This window comes from Bos javanicus, chromosome 25 (assembly GCF_032452875.1).
Source record: "Bos javanicus breed banteng chromosome 25, ARS-OSU_banteng_1.0, whole genome shotgun sequence".
In the NCBI taxonomy this organism is placed as follows: domain Eukaryota; kingdom Metazoa; phylum Chordata; class Mammalia; order Artiodactyla; family Bovidae; genus Bos; species Bos javanicus.
Genome location: NC_083892.1, coordinates 26,529,413 through 26,547,167, shown reverse-complemented (window position 1 = coordinate 26,547,167; position 17,755 = coordinate 26,529,413). Strand labels below are relative to the sequence as shown.

The window sequence follows — 17,755 nt, the reverse complement described above, 5'->3', positions numbered from 1 at the left end:
TCTTCCCCTGGTCGAATCTGGTACCTATATCTTTAAGGTTCTCGGTCAAGACTCAAGAATTCAGGGGCGGGAGCCAAGGAACGCCCGTTTGAAGTCCTCTCAGGTTGGTCCAGTCCGGGTAAGGGGAGGGATTTAGCGAGCTCCACATAAGTAATTGGTCTTTCCTTCAGCCCCGCCCCCGTGAAGCAATCACAAACGCCTGTGATTGGTCAGGGGCTCTGGAGGCGGGGGCTCCGAGCTTGGCTCCCGGTTCTCCCAGACGGTCCCGGCGGCAGCTCGGTGGGCGGCATGTCCGCGAGTGAAGAGATGCTTGGAGGTGCCAGAGGAGAGAGCAGTACTGCTACCGGCCCCTTCAGCTTCAGCTCGGAACCAACGCTGGAGGACATGTAAGCCGTCCTTGCCCAGCCTGAGCTGGGGAGATCGCCCCTCCTCCCTCCTTTCGGGTAGGGTCCCTCCACGTGTTCGGAAAAAAAGGCTAGTGGCTGTGCTCAGGTCCTAGTTCTGGGGGCTGACCGCAGGCGAAACTTCTAACCTTCTCCTCTGCAAAATGGGCTTAACTATACACATCTGAGGCAGGGGACCTACCGGAGTACGGTGATGCTTCTGCCCTGCCTCTGTCCTCCAGGAGCGGGAGGTAGGATGGGAGCAAATGTAGTGTTGAGACATCGAAAACATTTCTTTCTGGAGGAAATCCAGGAGGGCTTCTTGGGGGAAGTGTCCTGGGGCTGCATTCTGTAAAATCAATAGGATTTAGATATGCAGAGACAGGGTTATTCCGGGTGGAGGAAAACTGCAGAAGCAGCAACAGGAAATGGAATAAAGAAAATGAGGGTATTATTAGATTTCGATAGTTTAGGGTCTGTGTAAGGATGCACCCATTTTACAGATGAGAAAACCAAATCCTCTAAAAAAGAGATGACCTGTTTAGGCCATCCAAAGAATTAGTTGCAGAATCCTCTCTGACTCGCATGCCCCCATTGCATCTCACTGAGTACCTGCCAGGGCCCTGCATCTCCTCCCCCATCCCCTAACCTTGGACCTGGACTTCCACCCCTTTCTCCCATTCTAGTCGCCGCCTCCATGCTGAGTTCGCTGCTGAACGAGACTGGGAGCAGTTCCATCAGCCTCGAAACCTCCTCCTGGCCTTGGTGGGGGAAGTTGGGGAGCTGGCAGAGCTCTTGTGAGTAGATGACAGGTTTTCTGGAAGAGTCTGTGTTGAGGAGGGGAGGGGAGGATTCATTTGACCATCAAATATCCATGGATCCAGTTTCCGCTCCTCACTACCAAGCTCTTCTGTACCTGGTTGCTGGGCATCCAGAGAGATGACTTATGGGTCTGCTGCCCTTTAGGGGCTCCCAGTCTCCTGGGAGAGAAAGGTGTAAAAACAGCAAGGCAGATCCAGGTCTGAGAAGGGGTGGTGGGAACCTTCCTATACCTCTGCCTCTGGGGTAGAAAGGCTGGTCTTCTATAGAAGGCATTCCAGAGAGGGGGAACCACATTTGCAAAGGTAGTGAGATGGAAAAGGGCGAGTTAAATTCAGTGAGAATGTAGGAATTCAGCGATAATGTAGGATTCCTTTAGTGTAAGCTTCTTGACAAAGGGTGAGGTTTTTGTATCTGTCTTGTTCTCTGGTGTGTCTCAAGTACCCGACACACAATAAGTACTCAATACATAAATCTCTTGTGGCTGCGGAGGAGAGGGGTAGGATAGGAACACAGAATGGTAGGATTTGGCTGGGAAGTAATGGAGTTCTGGACAGAACACCTGACCCGATTTGAGTGGTAGAAAGATCACTGTACCTGCAGAGTGGATTTGATCCCCTAGGAGAATTGTGTCAGGGGAGATCAGTGAGGAGGCTGGTGTAGACGAGGCAAAATGTGGTGAGGACTAAACCAGGGTAGTCTCAGGGGCATGGAGAAATGACAGCACAGATATGTGGGAAGGCAATCCATTCATTCATTCATTACGGTCCATGAGCACCGTCTGGGTGTTAGGTCATCTAGAATCAAGATATGGTCTTGAACAAGATGGATACGCTCACAGTGCAAAGAGACTGACAATAAATAAGTGAACTAACTTTAAAAGATATGGAATTGTGACAAGTTCTAGGAGGCAAATAACACGAGGTGTTGAGAAAGAAAGTAACAGAGGGAGAAGGCTGTTCTAAGGAGGTAACATTTGAGCTGAGACCTGATGGGAAGCATGGGTCGGGTAGAGCATTCAAGGTTGTGGGAGCAGAGTAAGTGCAAAGGCCCTGTGACAGTTTGGCCTATTTGCAAGACAGATGAGGCCAGAATGAGTGGCTTTAAGGGGGTGGGGGGGCCAGGTGAGAGGGAGCGTGGTGGATAATGACATTGGCAGAGACAGGAGTCATTTCATACAGAACCTGGAGGGCGAGGTAGGAGTTTGGATTTTATTCCAAAAACAGTTGGAGGAGTTGTCATTTTTGTTTTTGGCTGTGCTGGGTCTTTGTTGCTGCATGTGAGCTTTCTCTAGTTGCAGTGAGTAGGGTCTACTCTCTAGGTGTAGTGGCTTCTCTTGTTGCAGAGCATGGACTCTGGGGCACTCGAGCTTCAGTAGTTGCAGTGCATGGGCTCACAGTTGTGGCACATGGGCTTAGCTGCCCCTATGGCATGTGGAATCTTCCCGGACTAGGGATCGAACCCATGTCCCCTGCATTGGCAGGCAGATTCTTAACCACTGGACCACCAGAGAAGTCCAGCTGGGGGAGTTTTAAGCAGGGGAGGGATGAAATGTAATTTGTTCTTTTAAAAGATGGTATGGTAAGAAGCAGAGAAGGCGATGGCACCCCACTCCAGTACTCTCGCCTGGAAAATCCCATGGATGGAGGAGCCTGGTGGGCTGCAGTCCATGGGGTAGCTAAGAGTCAGACACGACTAAGCGACTTCACTTTCACTTTTCACTTTCATGCATTGGAGAAGGAAATGGCAACCCACTCCAGTGTTCTTGCCTGGAGAACCCCAGGGACGGGGGAGCCTGGTGGACTACCATCTATGGGGTCACACAGAGTTGGACACGACTGAAGCGACTTAGCAGCAGCAGCAGCAGCAGGGTAAGAAGAGAAGATGAGTTAGCAGACTTTTGCAGTGGTCCAGGTCTAAGGTTTAGTCTGGGGTAGAAGTGACGGGGTTGGCAGGTAGGACTGAGTCCCAATAAGTGAAATGTCCTCTCCTTGGCTTAGGTAGGGACACAGAGGTCTGGGTGAATCATCTGATGAGGTCTCTTCCCCACCATAAGGAGTCCAGGGCCCAGATGGGTTGACTTGTCCTGGAAGAAACTTCCTAGGAGGTGGGAGTTCACTGCTTCAAGGTGTGGGCTGCTCCTGAGAGAGGTGGAACCCACTGTCCTAGCTAGCATCTGTGTGTGTGTGCCTGTCTTGTGTCTTCTGTCCCCAGTCAGTGGAAGCCTGATGAGGAGCCTGGGCCCCAAGCCTGGTCCCCCAGGGAACGAGCAGCCCTTCAAGAGGAGCTCAGTGATGTCCTCATCTACCTGGTAGCATTGGCAGCCCGCTGCCGTGTAGACCTGCCCCAAGCAGTGCTCTGCAAGATGGACACCAACCGGCGACGCTACCCAGCACATCTATCCCGTGGTTCTGCCTGCAAGTATACAGACTTGCCCCACGGGGCCACCTCTGAAAACCAGGCCATGGGGCCTGCAGACCCTGCCTCTGAGTCCACAGGTCAGGTCTCAACCTAGAAACGTGGGCACAGAACCTGCAGCTCAGCATGGCCTCTGAGCAGCAGAGGGTGCCTGGCCAAGGTACCTCATTCTAGTTCTTTCCTAAGAGGTCATGGACCTGGCGCTACACTTCTTGAGGTCTAAGGCCCCAGAACCTCCAGAAGATAGCCTCCTGTTTTTTTCTCCCTCAATAAAACTTTTGGTTACCACCTTCTAGACTCTTCCTAGGGCAGCCGGGGAGGCTCTGTCCCAGTCCACACTGGAGAGGGGCACCCGGAATGCCTGTGAGCCCAACTCCCATGTTTTTCTATTGTATCTCCCACCTGCAGAGCAGAGAGATCCTATTTCTAGAAAGTTCCCTGTCTGATCTCACGTAAGTCCCTTCCCCTTCTCTAAATAAGATCAGAGGCTTTATGTAGTGTTGGATAGGAGCCCAGATTTTGGAGCCAGGCTATCTGGGCTCAGATGCCATCTTTGGTACTAGATGATGTTCATTATGGAGCTTCTCAGGTGGTGTTAGTGATAAAGAACCTACCTCCCAATGCAGGAGACATAAGACACACAGGTTTGATCCCTGGGTGGGGAAGATCCCCTGGAGGAGGTCATGGCAACCCACTCCAGTATTCTTGTCTGGAGAATCCCATGGACAGAGGAGCCTGGCAGGCTACAGTCCATAGGGTTGCAAAGAGTTGGACACGACTGAAGCAACTTAGCATGCAACACGATGTTCATTATATTTTTATCTTTCTGTACCTCCATTTCCTCATCTAAAATGGAAATAACGGTATCTACTTAGTAGGGCTGTAAGGTTTAAATAAGCTATTATATTATAAATAGAGTGCTGGACTTCCCAGGTGGTGCAGTGGTTAAGACCCTACACTTCCAATGCAAGGGGCCTGGGTCTGATCCCTGGTCACGGAACTAAGATCCCATATGCCACATGGTCAAAAAAAAAAAAAAAAGTAGAGTGTTTAGGACAGTGTCTGGTGCATAGTAGGTAGTTGTTAAGTTTGCAGTTGTCGTTATCAGTTTGCTCTTTCAACTCAAAACTTTCAGGGGCCCAAGGCAGGAAATATCATGTTAAGGCCAGCCTGGGCCTAGGGCTGAGTCTCAGGCCCCAGTCTTGTCCATCAGACCCCAGAGCTGTGAGCCCTCGGCCCCTCTCCCTTGGCCCGCAGCACAGATCAGGGTCAGGTCTGTCTGGTGTGGAGCAGAACAAGGCTTCTTTTCTTTTAGACCTTGGAATGCCTAACATTCCCCATCCCCTCCGCGGCCTTCCTTCCCAAGGCCAGTTTGTTTGTTCCACTTCTATACCTAGCGTTGGGAATGTATGATTCACACGTTGTGTGACCTCAGGCACGTCACTTCCTTTTCAGAGATACCTGTGGCCTGCCTCCTTCACCCTATTTCCACATCAGTGAAATGAAGCCTTCCACTTTACTGGCCTCAGTCCTCTAATTAATTACCTCACTCCCTCTTAACCAGTGACCTCTCTTACTTCCCTGGTAAGAGAATTCATCAGACTGGAACTGCTTTAAGTTTCCAAACCTTCCTTTCCTCTTCCCAACAGTGATAGCAAGAGCTTTATCTTATTGATCTCTTATTTCATCCTGTCTCCTTGATCAATTATCTCCCCTCTCCTCTATATAATCAAGGTCTTTTCCTTTCCATTAGCCCTTCCCACCAGCCCATAAAGCATAATCGAGCCTCTTCCCTACTGGTAAGGAAAAACCGACAAAACTCCAGCTACTTCTATCGTGCTTTTCATAGCCAAGCCACCCACTCTGCTTCCTCATTTCTGCCCTAACCCACTCAAGGTTGGCTTTCACCCCCACCCCTTCCCTGGAGGGGCTTCCCTGTTGGCTCAGGGGTAAAGAATCCATCTGTGATACAGGAGGCGTGCGTTCAAACCCTGGGTCAGGAAGATCCTGTGGAGGAGGAAATGGCAATCCACTCCAGTATTCTTGCCTGGAGAATTCCATGAAGAGAGGATCCTGGCGGGCTACAGTCCATGGGCTCATAGAGTTGGACACAGCACGACTGAGCATGCACACACCTCAACTGAAACTGTTCTCTTCGCTTTCCCTAAATTCACACACACACAGTGTTCACCAGAGCAGCATCTGACAGCTAAGTTTCCTCTGTGAAACACTTTGCTCTAGATTTCCCAGACACTTTCGGTTTTCTTTCTACCTCTGGCTGTTCCTTTACAGATTCACATTCTCGAGTACCCTTTTCTGGATGTGGTGCCATACCTTCCGGACCTGACATCCCTGAGCTGTTACTTCTATCACCTCCCTGATGCCTCCGCTTACTTCACACTCAGTATGTCCAGACTGGGCTGCAACAATGGCCGCCACCTCAACTCCCATCCTGCTCATCATGTGTCCCCATTTCAGTGACACTGCCTGCAGTCCCCCAAGCTAAGAAGTGAAATCAGCCCCAACTCTCCCGTGTCCCAGGTCCACTTTAACTCCTATGAATTCTAGTTCTATAATATGTCAGATCCCTCCCTCCCCTCTAATCCCTCAAGGCTTCTCTGTGGCCTCTCAACCGTTCGCCTGGTTTTCAATGTCCTTAGTGGTCTGTCTCCTGCCAACTTCCTTGCTTTTTGTCCCTACATTCCACCCCCGGGATGTCTGCAAGCTCTAACAAGTCTGCCACGCAGGTTCAGGGGCTCTCGCCATACTTCCCCAACGCCAACTCTCTTGACCTTAAGACCGGCTTAAATGTCACCTCTGAGGGAACTTCCCTGGCAGTCCAGTGGTTAAGACTCCACGCTTCCAATGCAGGGAGGTGCAGGTTCCATCCCTGGTCAGGGAACTAAGATCCCTGCAGGGCACAGCTAAAAAAAAAATGTCACCTCTGGGAAGAGGTTCTCTAAACTCCAAGATTGCACTGAGGACCTCTCCTATCCAACAGCTCCACCATCATCGTCCCAGTGACAAGAGACTGCTGTCAGTCCCCCAAGGGACTACTGACGCTGTCAGTACCTGATAATCTGCAGAAATAGACGTAAAATGAGTTACCTAACTTTGTAATGCTTTGATGATGAAAATGAGCTAGTAATAATGTAGCACTGGTGCAATGGTAAAGAATCCGCCTGCCAATGCAGGAAAGCCAAGAGACATGAGTTCAATTTCTGGGTTGGGAAAATTCTGAAGGAAATAGCAACCTGCTCCAGTACTCTTCCTGGGAAATTACACGGCCAGAGGGGCCTGGTGGGTTACCACTGACAAAGACACATGAGTGAGCGTACACCTGCACACCAAGTTGCCACTGTTGCTTCTCTTTGCTAGACTGAGTTGCATAAGGTTCATGCCCGCTCACCAAAGTTCTGCGAAATGCAGTGCCCATTGATTACGAATGTGACAAATTTATGAACCTTCTAGATCTGAGTTCATGAAGACATAACCAAGGAGCAAGTGTAGAATGACTCCACACCCATAAACGCAGTTCCTGGAACCCTTTTGGGTTTATAGCCCCTCTTGAATCCATGCCGATTCACCTAAGCCTAGGGAGACCCCCAACTTTCTGCCTCTCCCCACCCACCTCATTCACAGGCACAGGTGGGGTGAGGATATAATACTTTATTCACTCTAACATGGGCGGAGGGGATGTAATGAGGGGGAAGTGGGCACGTTTCCAGGGATCCCGGTAGGGGAATCCTGTCTCCCAGTTCCAGGGCAGCCAGGCCTGCCAGTCCCATCCTATTCAAGACGCTGGTGGTGGGGCGGGGAGTTGTCCAGATTAACGCAGCCCCAGGTTAAGATCCCAGAGTGCCTCTCCCCACATGGAGGCTCGCACCCCGCGGAGAAAAGAAACGGCGGCTCAGCTGCCCTCACAATCTGGGCAGCGCTCGGTGGCAGTGGCTCCAGCTGGTAGCTTGAAGTCCCGGCCGCAGCCGGCGCAGATATAGAGACGGCGCCGCATATGCGCGCGACGGTGGCGGATGAAGTGCGAGCTGAGGCGGAAGCGCCGGCCGCACTCGGAGCAAGGATAGGGCCGCTCGCCAGTGTGCGTGCGCGCATGCTCCGCCAGGTTGGAGCGGTGGCCGAAGCCGCGGCCGCACACAGGGCAGCGGTGCGGCTTCTCGCCTGTGTGCACGCGCCGGTGCTTGGCCAGCGCCGAACTCTGGGCAAAGCGCGTGCCACAGTCGGCGCAGGCGTACGGCCGCTCGCCCGTGTGCGTGCGTCGGTGGCGCGCCAGGCATGAACTGCCGCCGAAGGCGCGTCCGCAGTCCGGGCACGCGTACGGCTTCTCGCCCGTGTGCACGCGCAGATGCTGTGCGTAGTTGGAGCTCTGCGCGAAGCGGCGGCCGCATTGTGCGCATGCGTACGGCTTCTCGCCAGTGTGGCGCCGCCGGTGCTGCCGCAGGTTCGAGGCGGCCGAGAAGCGCTTGTCGCACTCCGGGCACTCGTAAGGCCGTTCGCCCGTGTGGGTGCGGCTGTGTTTGGTCAGCGCCGACTTCTGCGAGAAGCGCCGGCCGCACTCGGTGCACGCAAAGGGCCGCTCGCCCGTGTGTATGCGGACGTGCTTGGCCAGAGTGGAGCGGCGTGCAAAGGCGCGGCCGCAGTCCCGGCACGCGTGTGGGCGCGCCGGGTCCGCAGACGGCGCTGGCGCCTCGCTCGGGACCTGCGGGGAGAGGGGAACAGGTCAGCCCTGACGGAGAGACCCAGGAGCCGGAGACCTGGGGCTCCGCCAGCTGCAGCCTCTCCGTCCCCCGTTTTTACAGTAGTTAAAAGCCAAGGGGTGCACCTCTCAGGACGGTTGTGCGCGTCTAAGGAGAAAATTAACGCACATATCACAATGCCTGGTGTCGTTCCAGCTATTCTTTATTAATTCAACCAAAATTTATTGAGCGCGTAATGTGCCAGACTCTGTTCTAGGAACTGGGGATTCAGCATTAAAATTTTTCTGAATTCATAATTTCAGGAAGAATGGATGAAAGGGGTGCTGGTACTGGGGGGATGGTGCACATTTAATTAGGGTTAAGAAACCTCACTGATGTCATAAGCCTTTACCTAAAGGAGGTGAAAGAGCAGGTTCCAGAAGGGAAAGCAAGGCCCCGAGGCAGGAGTTTTTCTGTTCCAGGAATGGCAAGAAAAAATGCCTAGGGCAGAACACAGGAGGGGAGGAGCAATCCATGGAATGGTCCTTAAGGCGTTATATTAGCCTTGAATGAGAATCTGATGAGGAACCAGTAGAGGAGATGTGGGAAGGTTCTGAGCAATGAGGTACAGATAAGACTCATATTTTAAAAGGTTCCACAGAATAAAGGAGGAGAAGGGGCAGAAACCCACCGAGGAGGCCCCTGTACTGCAGGCCAGAGAAGACAATGGGTTGGACCCAGGTGACAGAGGTGGAAAGTGAAAGTGGTGAGAAGTGGTCTGCTTCTGGATATATTCCGCAATCGGAGACAGCCAACCTAATGATAGATTAGACATGAGATATAAAGAAAGAGAGGCGTCAAGATGACTCCAAGGATTTTGAGCTTAGCAATCGCAAAGGCAGAGTCATCATCTACAGAATGGCGGGGGGGTGGGGGGGGGGTGGGGGGGCAGTTGTGGGGGAACAACGACTTGGTACCTGTGATCTGTTTCTGATCCTATCCACAGCTGTCCTGGACACATCTGGAGCTCAGGAGAGAGGCCCAGGCTGGAGATGTAAATTGGGAAGACATCAGCCTGCGGGGGATTTTTAAAGCCTTGAGACTGGATGAGTTCACTCAGGGACTAAAGAGAACTGGGAGGCAAGATGCAAAGCAGCCAGCAAAGGAGATTGAGCAGCCAGTGAGGTTAGAGACCCAGGAGAGCATGGTGATTAGAGCCAGGCTACAATCAAGTTCAGGCTCTTTAATAAACTTTTAAGAGCAAGCACCTATCATTTTTTTAAGCTGCACAAAAGGCAGCAAAGGTGAAACCCAAATACTCTGAGGCCTGAAATGAAAAAAATTTGAGAATAAATCAGTTTCATGAGGTCTGGGTCTCTAGAGATAAAATCAGAAAAAAGAAATGCTTTATAAGAGGCAGATGAAGGGGAAACAATTTGTACTAACAGTAAAGAGTACTGAGGATACACTGCTTCCTTCGTAGAAAAGAGATGGCTCATCCTAGCAAAAGTGATGTTGAATCTCTACTATGGACTAAGCAGGGCTTCCCTGGTGGCTCAGATGGTAAAGTGCCTGTCTGCAATGCGGGAGACCTGGGTTCGATCCCTGGGCTGGGAAGATCCCCTGGAGAAGGAAATGGCAACCCACTTCAGTACTCTTGTCTGGAAAATCCCATGGACAAAGGAGCCTGGTAGGCTACAGTCCATGGGGTCGCAAAGAGTCGGGCACAACTGAGAGACTTCACGTTCACGTTCATGGACTAAGCAAATAGAATATTAATTCATGACCAAGTGCAAAACCAGACATGTATTAAGGATAAGACAGCATTAGCTTCTGTCTCCCCATATTCCTTCTCTACCAAGTAATTATCATTATTCTTTTCTAGATAAAGAAACGAGAGGTGACCACTAGGGAGTAGTAAGGCCTTTTTCTGAAGTTGTAAGGAGAGCAGCTTCAGGGCCTTCAAGATCCTTTGTTAAAGACAGTAGCTTTTGGGACTCCCCTGGTGGTCCAGTGGCTAAGCCTCCATGCTCCCAATGCAGGGGGCCCTGGTTCAATCCCTAGTCAGGGAACTAGATCCTACATCCCACAACTAAGACCTGGCACAGCCAAAATAATCAATTAATTAATTTTAAAAAGACAGCAGCTTTTTGGTAACCACCTCAGAAATGTGGGGCTTCCCTTGTGGCTCAGCTGGTCAAGAAACTGCCTGCCATGTGGGAGACCTGGGTTCAATCCCTGGGTTGGGAAGATCCCCTGGACAAGGGAAAGGCTACCCACTCCAGTATTCTGGCCTGGAGAATTCCATGGACTGTATACAGTCCAAGGGGTCGCAAAGAGTCAGACATGACTGAGCGACTTTCACTTTCACTTTTTCAGAAATGTGGAAACAAAGCAGTTTGAAAAATTAGTCACCAACCAAAGCAACCCTGGCTACAATAGTTTATATAATGATATTACTGATAACAACATTAGACTGTAAGATTTGACAGTGTTGTTATGTACATTACATTATTGTATTAAATCTTCCTGTTACCCCTCTCCCCCAGTCCTACCCCCAGGATCAGGCCTTATCTTTTGGTAACTGAGAAAACTTAGCTGAGAGAGATTAAATTGATATAGCCCATGGGAGTCAGGACTGACTTTTTAGAGTTCTCATCCTTCAACAGTAGGCTACACTGCTTCCCTGCACTCAGAGTGCCAAGATGTGCCAGCGGCTAGATTCCAAGTGCCTGGCACTCTCCAAGAGGGATTCAAGGTTAAAATACAACTTGATACTTTAAATTGAGAAACTCCCCACAGCAATTTGGCACAGTCTGAACTCAAGGTCACACTTTCCAGTCTTGCCCTGGTTTTAACAACTATGGGGTTTATATCGTGGAAAGAATTTTTCTCATTATATCTATATTTTTCTGGCCCATTTTTTTCTTTGGCACCCTTCCTTTAGGTAACTGACCAGTCTGAGGACTTTCTTAACCCTGGATCCACTAATTTGGGAAAAAGAAATTCTTCACCCAAGTACCCTTGGAATCTCTAACTCCAGGAAGAAAGGCCCTGGGTGCCCCAGGAAGAATCTTGGTAAGAGGGGTTGAGTCTAGCTCATTAAGACCCCAGGCAAGTCCCTCCCTCCCCCTGCCTCACTGAACCAAGGAGGGCAAGGTAGGCTAGGTAACATCAAGTATCTCCCGACTTGAAGTATGCACATCACAGAATGCAAGAGGCTTCTAAGTATTATGTAGGCTTACTTTTATCTTAGTATGATCATCATGTATTTATCTTCATGGTTATTAGAAAAACAACAGATCCCATGAAACCCACAGTTTTATCAGCATTATTGTTCAGATGAAGGTAAATTTATTTATCAAAACAATGTGAATCTATTTGAAGAAGGCAACTAAATGAGCACAACAGGTGAGCAATAGACACGTGAATGAAGTTTGGCAAATACTAGACTTACATGTCTTTTCAATTCTACAACTGTCAGATTTTAAAATTAGAATAATGGGTATCTCCACTCTTAACATGAGGGCACTAGGGGGATACAATGTAGTATAATAATATGATAATCCAAGTATTTAAAGTTAGTGATTTTTGTCTTTCTGCTTAAGTTAAAAAAAAGAGCAAGCGTTCCAGTTTCTTCTTCAACCATTACTTTTCTAATTAATAAATAACTACCATTTACTAAGCACTCAATATGTGCCAGGAACTGCAATAAATACTTTTCACCCATGTTCTTGTTTTAAATTCTCCTAACCCTTTGGGTTAGGTTGTATTAGCTCCATTTTAAAATAAGGATAGAAGACTCAGAAGTAAGTGACTATCAAGGCCCTACACCTGATCCATCAGCAAGGCCAGGGTTTACACTGGAAGGCTGTCATTGTCCAAAATGCCTTTTCTCTCAGCCATGATGCAATCCTATCTCACTGACAAGTTTGAGGTCACCTCCACAGCTTGTCTCCCTCCCCTGGATTCTTTTAGCTATCTGAATCTCCCTTCTTTGGAGTACAGAGTATAAAATACAATCCTGACCTCCCTCACTCATTGCTACAAGAAGGGTGGTCCACAGACCAGCAGCGTCACTGGCAACTTGTTAGAAATGCAGAATCTCAAATCCCACTCCAAACCTACTGAGTCTGAATCTTCACTTTAGCAAGATCCCCAAGTGGAATGTATGCATGTTAAAAATAAAAGCTGATCTAGAAGAGAGGCGCACTACTTCCAGAGAAAGCAGATGGGAAAAGTAAAGAGCATTTTACAGGCCAAAAGACCACACGGGCAAAGTCTTCGAGGTCAGGTGTACTTGAAACTGGGGCATGGGAAGGATGCTGACTGACTAGAGATGAAGCCACGAGGTCGAAGGATGAAGAGCTTGGAATGCCAGGCGTGGGAGCTTAGGGAAACAAAACCACTCAAGGTTCGATTTTAAGCAAGGAAAGACAGAACTGAATGTACATAGAGCACTCTGGGGAAAAAAATCTTTCTATTCTTTAAGATAGTTTGCATTTTGATAGGGGGTGAGAGACTACTCTAATCCCTGCGTGTAGCATAATTAGGGCCTGTCCTGGACAATGACTGGCCACCGGACTGGGTGAGAGCTGAGACTCATAGAATGTGGACACTGAGCTTTGGAGACCACTATTTCATAAGAACCCAGACTCAAGGAGACCACACAGCAAGTTGATGAGCTATTTTGTGGGCACAGTGCTAAATCTTTGTGGGATGTGTGTGTGTAACTCATTTCTACTCTCCTCCAAATCCAGTCACCCACGTGATATTTAGACTAGATTTCAAGGATTTTACTTTCATTATCTCATTTTATAGATGAGAGAGCTCTTGAGGCAAAGCTGGTAAATGTGGTCTTTAGGATTTGAACCGATGCTTTTAACCACTAAGTGACACCATTCAGAGTGTAGCCCTACCGCCCTTTCATGACTAGCCATGCCTACCTCCACCCTTCCCATCCTTAGTTCCAGCCACTCCAATCAGTGTTCCCAAATATCTCCCTCTTTCCATGTTCCCTCCACTGCTGCCACTACCTTAGAGCAGGCTATCAGCCTTACCTGACCTGGTCTCCCCATAACAGCCAACGATTCTTCTAAAAAGGAAATGTGATCATGCCTCTTCTCTGATTTGAAGCTTCTCACAGCACTGCATAACCTAACACAGTAGGTACAAATCTATAGGCTCACTATAGGCAAACACTCTGGTCCATCTGTTTCTCTGGCCTTATCTTTCTGAGCACTTGCTGTTTCCTCATCCTGGAATGCCCTTCCTCCTCCTCTATTTGCCATATTCCCACTAAGTTTACAAGGCCCATGTTATTTCCTTGAAACCTTTCCTACTGCCTTATTTGCCTTCAATCCTCTGTCTAGGCCTCCATGTTGGTTTCCCTGTTCACATCCAGCCCCAGGATTCAGCCTTATTGAGGCCTTGATAAAAATTAACTGAAACATCTCCAGAAGGATGACCTCGCCCAAAGTCCTGAACTTTAGGAGGAAGAATGAATAATAATAGCAACAAATATGTACAGAATGTTTATTGTGTGCCAGACACAGTTCTAACTCTTTACAAGTATCAACTCATTTAATCCTTCCAATCCCAAGAAGTAGGTGCTATTATGATTTCACTTTTACCAATAAGGAAACTGAGGCACAAAGAGGTTAAACTTGCCAAAGGTCACACAGCTGGTAAGTAAGTGATGGAGTTGAAAGTCCACCCTAAACTCTGGAGTCTTGAGTTCTTAACTTACAGGCCAAAGGAGACCAGGGGATTCACAGGGCCGGAAGAGGCAGGCTGGGCCAGGAGGATGGGCCAAGGAGGCCTGAGAAAAACAGAACTAAACGGGCCAAGGCAGTGAAAGCTCGGAGTCCTAACCACTGAACCGCCAGGGAATTCCCTAAATAGTTATTTTGACTGGAAGAGGAGGCCACAGAAGCCAGCCCCCTCCCCCTAGGGCCCACCACACCCACTAGGGGGCAGCAGAACTTTCTTTTCCTGGGAACTGGCCCCTGTGCAGGAAGAAATCAGGGAACCCGGGCCCAGAAACCCTGCATATGGACACAAGGGCTGCTCTGGCTGGGGGTGGGAGTGTTGTAAAGTTCTGGGAAATAGAAATATACCTAGTGGAAGCTAGGGTCCTGAAAGGGGAAATCTAACTCATACTTTGATCTCCTTAAAACTCCCCTCTTTAAACCTTCCACACCTTTGTCAGTCTAACCCTGCTACACATCAAGCTCCACGAGAAAACGAGGAGGGCATTTACTCTCCAGCACCCAGCACAGAGCCTGGCACAGTAGGCGTGACATCTGTATTGTGGCAGGATGGACAATGGGACAGAAGGATGGGTGGCCAACTCTGAGATTCTAAGCCTGAGAGTCCAGGCAAAGTAGGGGCAGGATCCTCGGCTTCTGACTGAGGGAGGATGGACCTGCACCAGATTTAGGGCCGATGGGACCCCCGTGGTGTGGGACACGTACCTCCTTGTTGTCCATAGGGATCTTGAGTTTCACCACTTCATACTTCTCTTCACCCTCTTCCTCCTCACCCTTCACCAGCAGCACCATCTCCTCTTGCATCTCTTCCTCCTCCTCCTCCTCCGTCTGCTGTTCACCGGGCATCTTGGTGTCCTGGGGCAGGGAGCTGAGTCAGCTCAGGACCCGCCCCCCCGACCATGGCTCTGGCCCACACAAGGCGATGCAGCCGTGGCTTCTCCTCCCATGCCCAGATCTGTGTCTGACCCTCTTCCCTGTATCCCAGCCCGGCCCTAGGCCCCAGCCTTGTCCCGGGACCAGCTCGAAAGACTCGTTCACGCTACTCATCCTGGCATTCAAGGCCCTGAACACTTCGAATCTCCAGCCCCAGTGAGACGCCACCCTCCCCGCGCTGAGTCACTCCCAGGAGCCTGGGTCAGCGGCCCGGAGCTCTAGGGCACGGGCTGGAGGCGGGATCGGGGCGGAGACCCTGGGGGCTGCGCACTCACCAGCCGCAGGTTCGGGCGCTCGCGCTGCCCCAGGCCAGGGCGCCGGGCGGTTGGGCACTCTGCGACGCCGCGACTCCGGGGGCGGGGCGTGGGCGGGGCCTCAGAGGCGACAGGCCATTGGTTCAGAACACATAACTCCGCCCCCGAGGGGGAGGGGTCAGAGGACCCAGGCGTCCGGCCCAAACTGCCCTGGGAGGGTGGCAAGCCCACACCCAGCGCCTTCCGCTATTCCCTAACTCCCAAAGACCCCAGGCCGGCCTACTCGGTGTTCAACGTCCTCACAGTCCAGTTGTGACCTACCTTCAAGGCTCGTTTCCTGTGGCCGGCTCGGAGGTCTCCGTGGCGGCCAAGCGCGTCTGCTCCGCCCGAAATAGGCCACGTGCACTCCCGCCCCTGCCTGGGCCTCTCGCTGGCGCCCCGCCTGGAGGGCGGACCCTGTTGCCTCCTTACCTCTTTCCTTCCCTCTTTTTGCTTCTTCTTCCATCTTTTCTGCTTTCCCGGCACTGCCTTGGGGCAATGGTCTCTGCGATAGCTTGCCCCTTTAGTACATACTTAATTAACAACAGGCACCCAAGTTATCGCTGCCATTTATTGTGTGGTGCGCCTCTTGGGCGCCATCGTTATGCTAAACCTTTTACACCCCTGATCTCACAAAGGTGGGTCCATTTCACAGATGAGCTAACTGAAGTTCAAGGAGGTAAACTGATTTACCTAAGTTCCACAGTAAGTGTCGTCATAGCATCTCTGACAGCCCAGTAGCCGAAGTGGAAATTGATAGCACACAGACCAGATCCAGTCCACAGAAGTATTTTGGCCCTCAAGTTTAAAAGTAAACTTCAAAAAAAGCCTGAGAGGTCTTTTACAAATTTTAATTCCCAACATTTAAAAATTGAGATAGTTCATATATAAAGATCTGTATTTTCCCACTTCTCTTGAAAAAGATACTTAATTCTCCCATTTTATGAATGGGGCAATGTGGATTCAGAAATGACGAAAGAAAGAGAAATAACATTCAGTAAGTGCTTACAATCCCTAGTGTCCTTACAACAACCCTGTGGGGATCAATAATATTATCTTCCTTTGACAAATGAGGGAACTAAAAGCTTAGAGAGCTTAAGTAATTTCTCAAAGTCACATAGCTGGTAAGTAACAAATTCCAAAGCTCATATTGTTTCTGTTGCACCAAACTCTCTCTCAGAACTGAGGTTACATGAGGAAATTGTAGCAGAGCCAGGAGTGAAGCCTGATCCTCAGTCTGCAGAACCCAGAGCATAATTTGGATGTTGGGATTACATCTGGTCAAAGTTTTGCTCTTCCTCAGAGCTGTGAAAAGAGGGTAAATGAGTATGATACAATCAGGATCCCCAAAATCACTTTGTGTTCGTTCTCTCATCAAATATTTATTGAGCCCTACTGTGTGCCTGACACCATTTTAGATATTGGAGATGCAGGCATGAACAAAAGAGATGAAAACCTTGACTACTATGGCACTTCTCAGGGTGTACAAAATGTCAACAAGTAAATAAGGTAATTTCAGCTAAGGATAAGTATCAGAAGGAAATAGGACCAGATGGTGCAACAGGGGGTGGCTATGGTTGGGGGCTTCTTTAATGTGAGCATGGAAGGCATCTCTTAGGAAATAATACATGAAATGAAACTTGAATAATGAGAAAGGGTTAATCATTTGAAAATCTAGATGAAGAATGTTCTAGACAGAACTACAGAAACTTTACGGTGAGATTAAAGTTGGCATGTCTGAGGGAAAGAGAGAAGACGTGTGGCTGGAGCCAAGTGAGGAGAAATGTCATGTGGGAATTGGAAAAGAGGCAGGCAGGGGCCAGATTATGGCTGGAAATCTAGCAAAAGGCCAGACATGCTTCCCCCGGGTTCGGAGAATCAGTGAGGAGACTCAGCCGAGAGTAGTGAAAGTCCCTACTGGAAGGTCCTCCTACTGTGGGAGGATTTGGGAATAGACACTTGTAGAAGGAAGATCATGAACAAGTACCTATCTGGAATCCGAGCTTGTTCCTGAGAATCTCTTTGTTTAGTAAAGAAGATCATGATTTTAAAACACACATGTAGGGCTTCCCTAGGGGCTAAGTGGTAAAGAATCCCCCTGCCAGTGCAGGAGACACAGGTTCGATCCCTAATCGGAGAAGATTCCACATGCCATTGAGCAACTAAGCCTGCGTGCCACAACTATTGAGCCTGTGCTCTAGAGCCCGGGAGCCGCAACTACTGGAGCCTGTGCGACTACAGCCTGTGCTCCATAGCAAGAAGCCACTGAAATGAGAAACCTGCACATTGCAACTAGAGAGTGGCCCGTGCAGCAACAAAGACCCAGCACAGCCAAAAATAAAAAGTTTTAAAACCCAGTAATATATTCTCCAGGGGATCTTCCCAACCCAGGGATCGAACCCGGGTCTCCTGCATTGTGGGCAGATTCTTTACTGTCTGAGCCACCA

At 49.7% G+C, this 17,755-nt stretch overlaps 2 protein-coding genes across 3 annotated transcripts; one reads left to right on the top strand and one right to left on the bottom strand.

Moving 5' to 3' along the window:
- The first annotated feature begins 208 nt into the window (after positions 1 to 208).
- DCTPP1 (dCTP pyrophosphatase 1) lies at positions 209 to 3,908 on the top strand. The gene is made up of 3 exons (XM_061401677.1): positions 209 to 386; positions 1,070 to 1,180; positions 3,417 to 3,908. Exons 1-3 carry the CDS (start codon positions 289 to 291, stop codon positions 3,715 to 3,717), a joined length of 510 nt encoding a protein of 169 aa, XP_061257661.1. The 5' UTR covers positions 209 to 288; the 3' UTR covers positions 3,718 to 3,908.
- Positions 3,909 to 7,274: 3,366 nt separating this feature from the next.
- ZNF771 (zinc finger protein 771) lies at positions 7,275 to 16,987 on the bottom strand. Of its 2 annotated transcripts, none has more exons than XM_061401673.1 (3): positions 15,591 to 16,987; positions 14,788 to 14,937; positions 7,275 to 8,334 (listed from the first exon to the last, which is right to left on the bottom strand). In XM_061401673.1, the coding sequence occupies exons 2-3, from the start codon at positions 14,926 to 14,928 to the stop codon at positions 7,531 to 7,533; spliced, it is 945 nt and encodes a 314-aa protein (XP_061257657.1). In that variant the 5' UTR covers positions 14,929 to 14,937; positions 15,591 to 16,987; the 3' UTR covers positions 7,275 to 7,530. The 2 variants fall into 2 exon arrangements, with proteins under 2 accessions (XP_061257657.1, XP_061257656.1); XM_061401672.1 differs by lacking the exon at positions 15,591 to 16,987 and adding an exon at positions 15,291 to 15,396.
- Positions 16,988 to 17,755: the final 768 nt, after the last annotated feature.

Coding starts and splice junctions, on each gene's coding strand:
- ZNF771 (XM_061401673.1), bottom strand. CDS start 14,928: ATGCCCGGTGAACAGCAGACGGAGGAGGAGGAGGAGGAAGAGATGCAA. Junction 8,335..14,787: donor TCCCTATGGACAACAAGGAG/GTACGTGTCCCA, acceptor CTCTCCCCGCAG/GTCCCGAGCGAGGCGCCAGC.
- DCTPP1 (XM_061401677.1), top strand. CDS start 289: ATGTCCGCGAGTGAAGAGATGCTTGGAGGTGCCAGAGGAGAGAGCAGT. Junction 387..1,069: donor GAACCAACGCTGGAGGACAT/GTAAGCCGTCCT, acceptor CTCCCATTCTAG/TCGCCGCCTCCATGCTGAGT. Junction 1,181..3,416: donor GGGGAGCTGGCAGAGCTCTT/GTGAGTAGATGA, acceptor TTCTGTCCCCAG/TCAGTGGAAGCCTGATGAGG.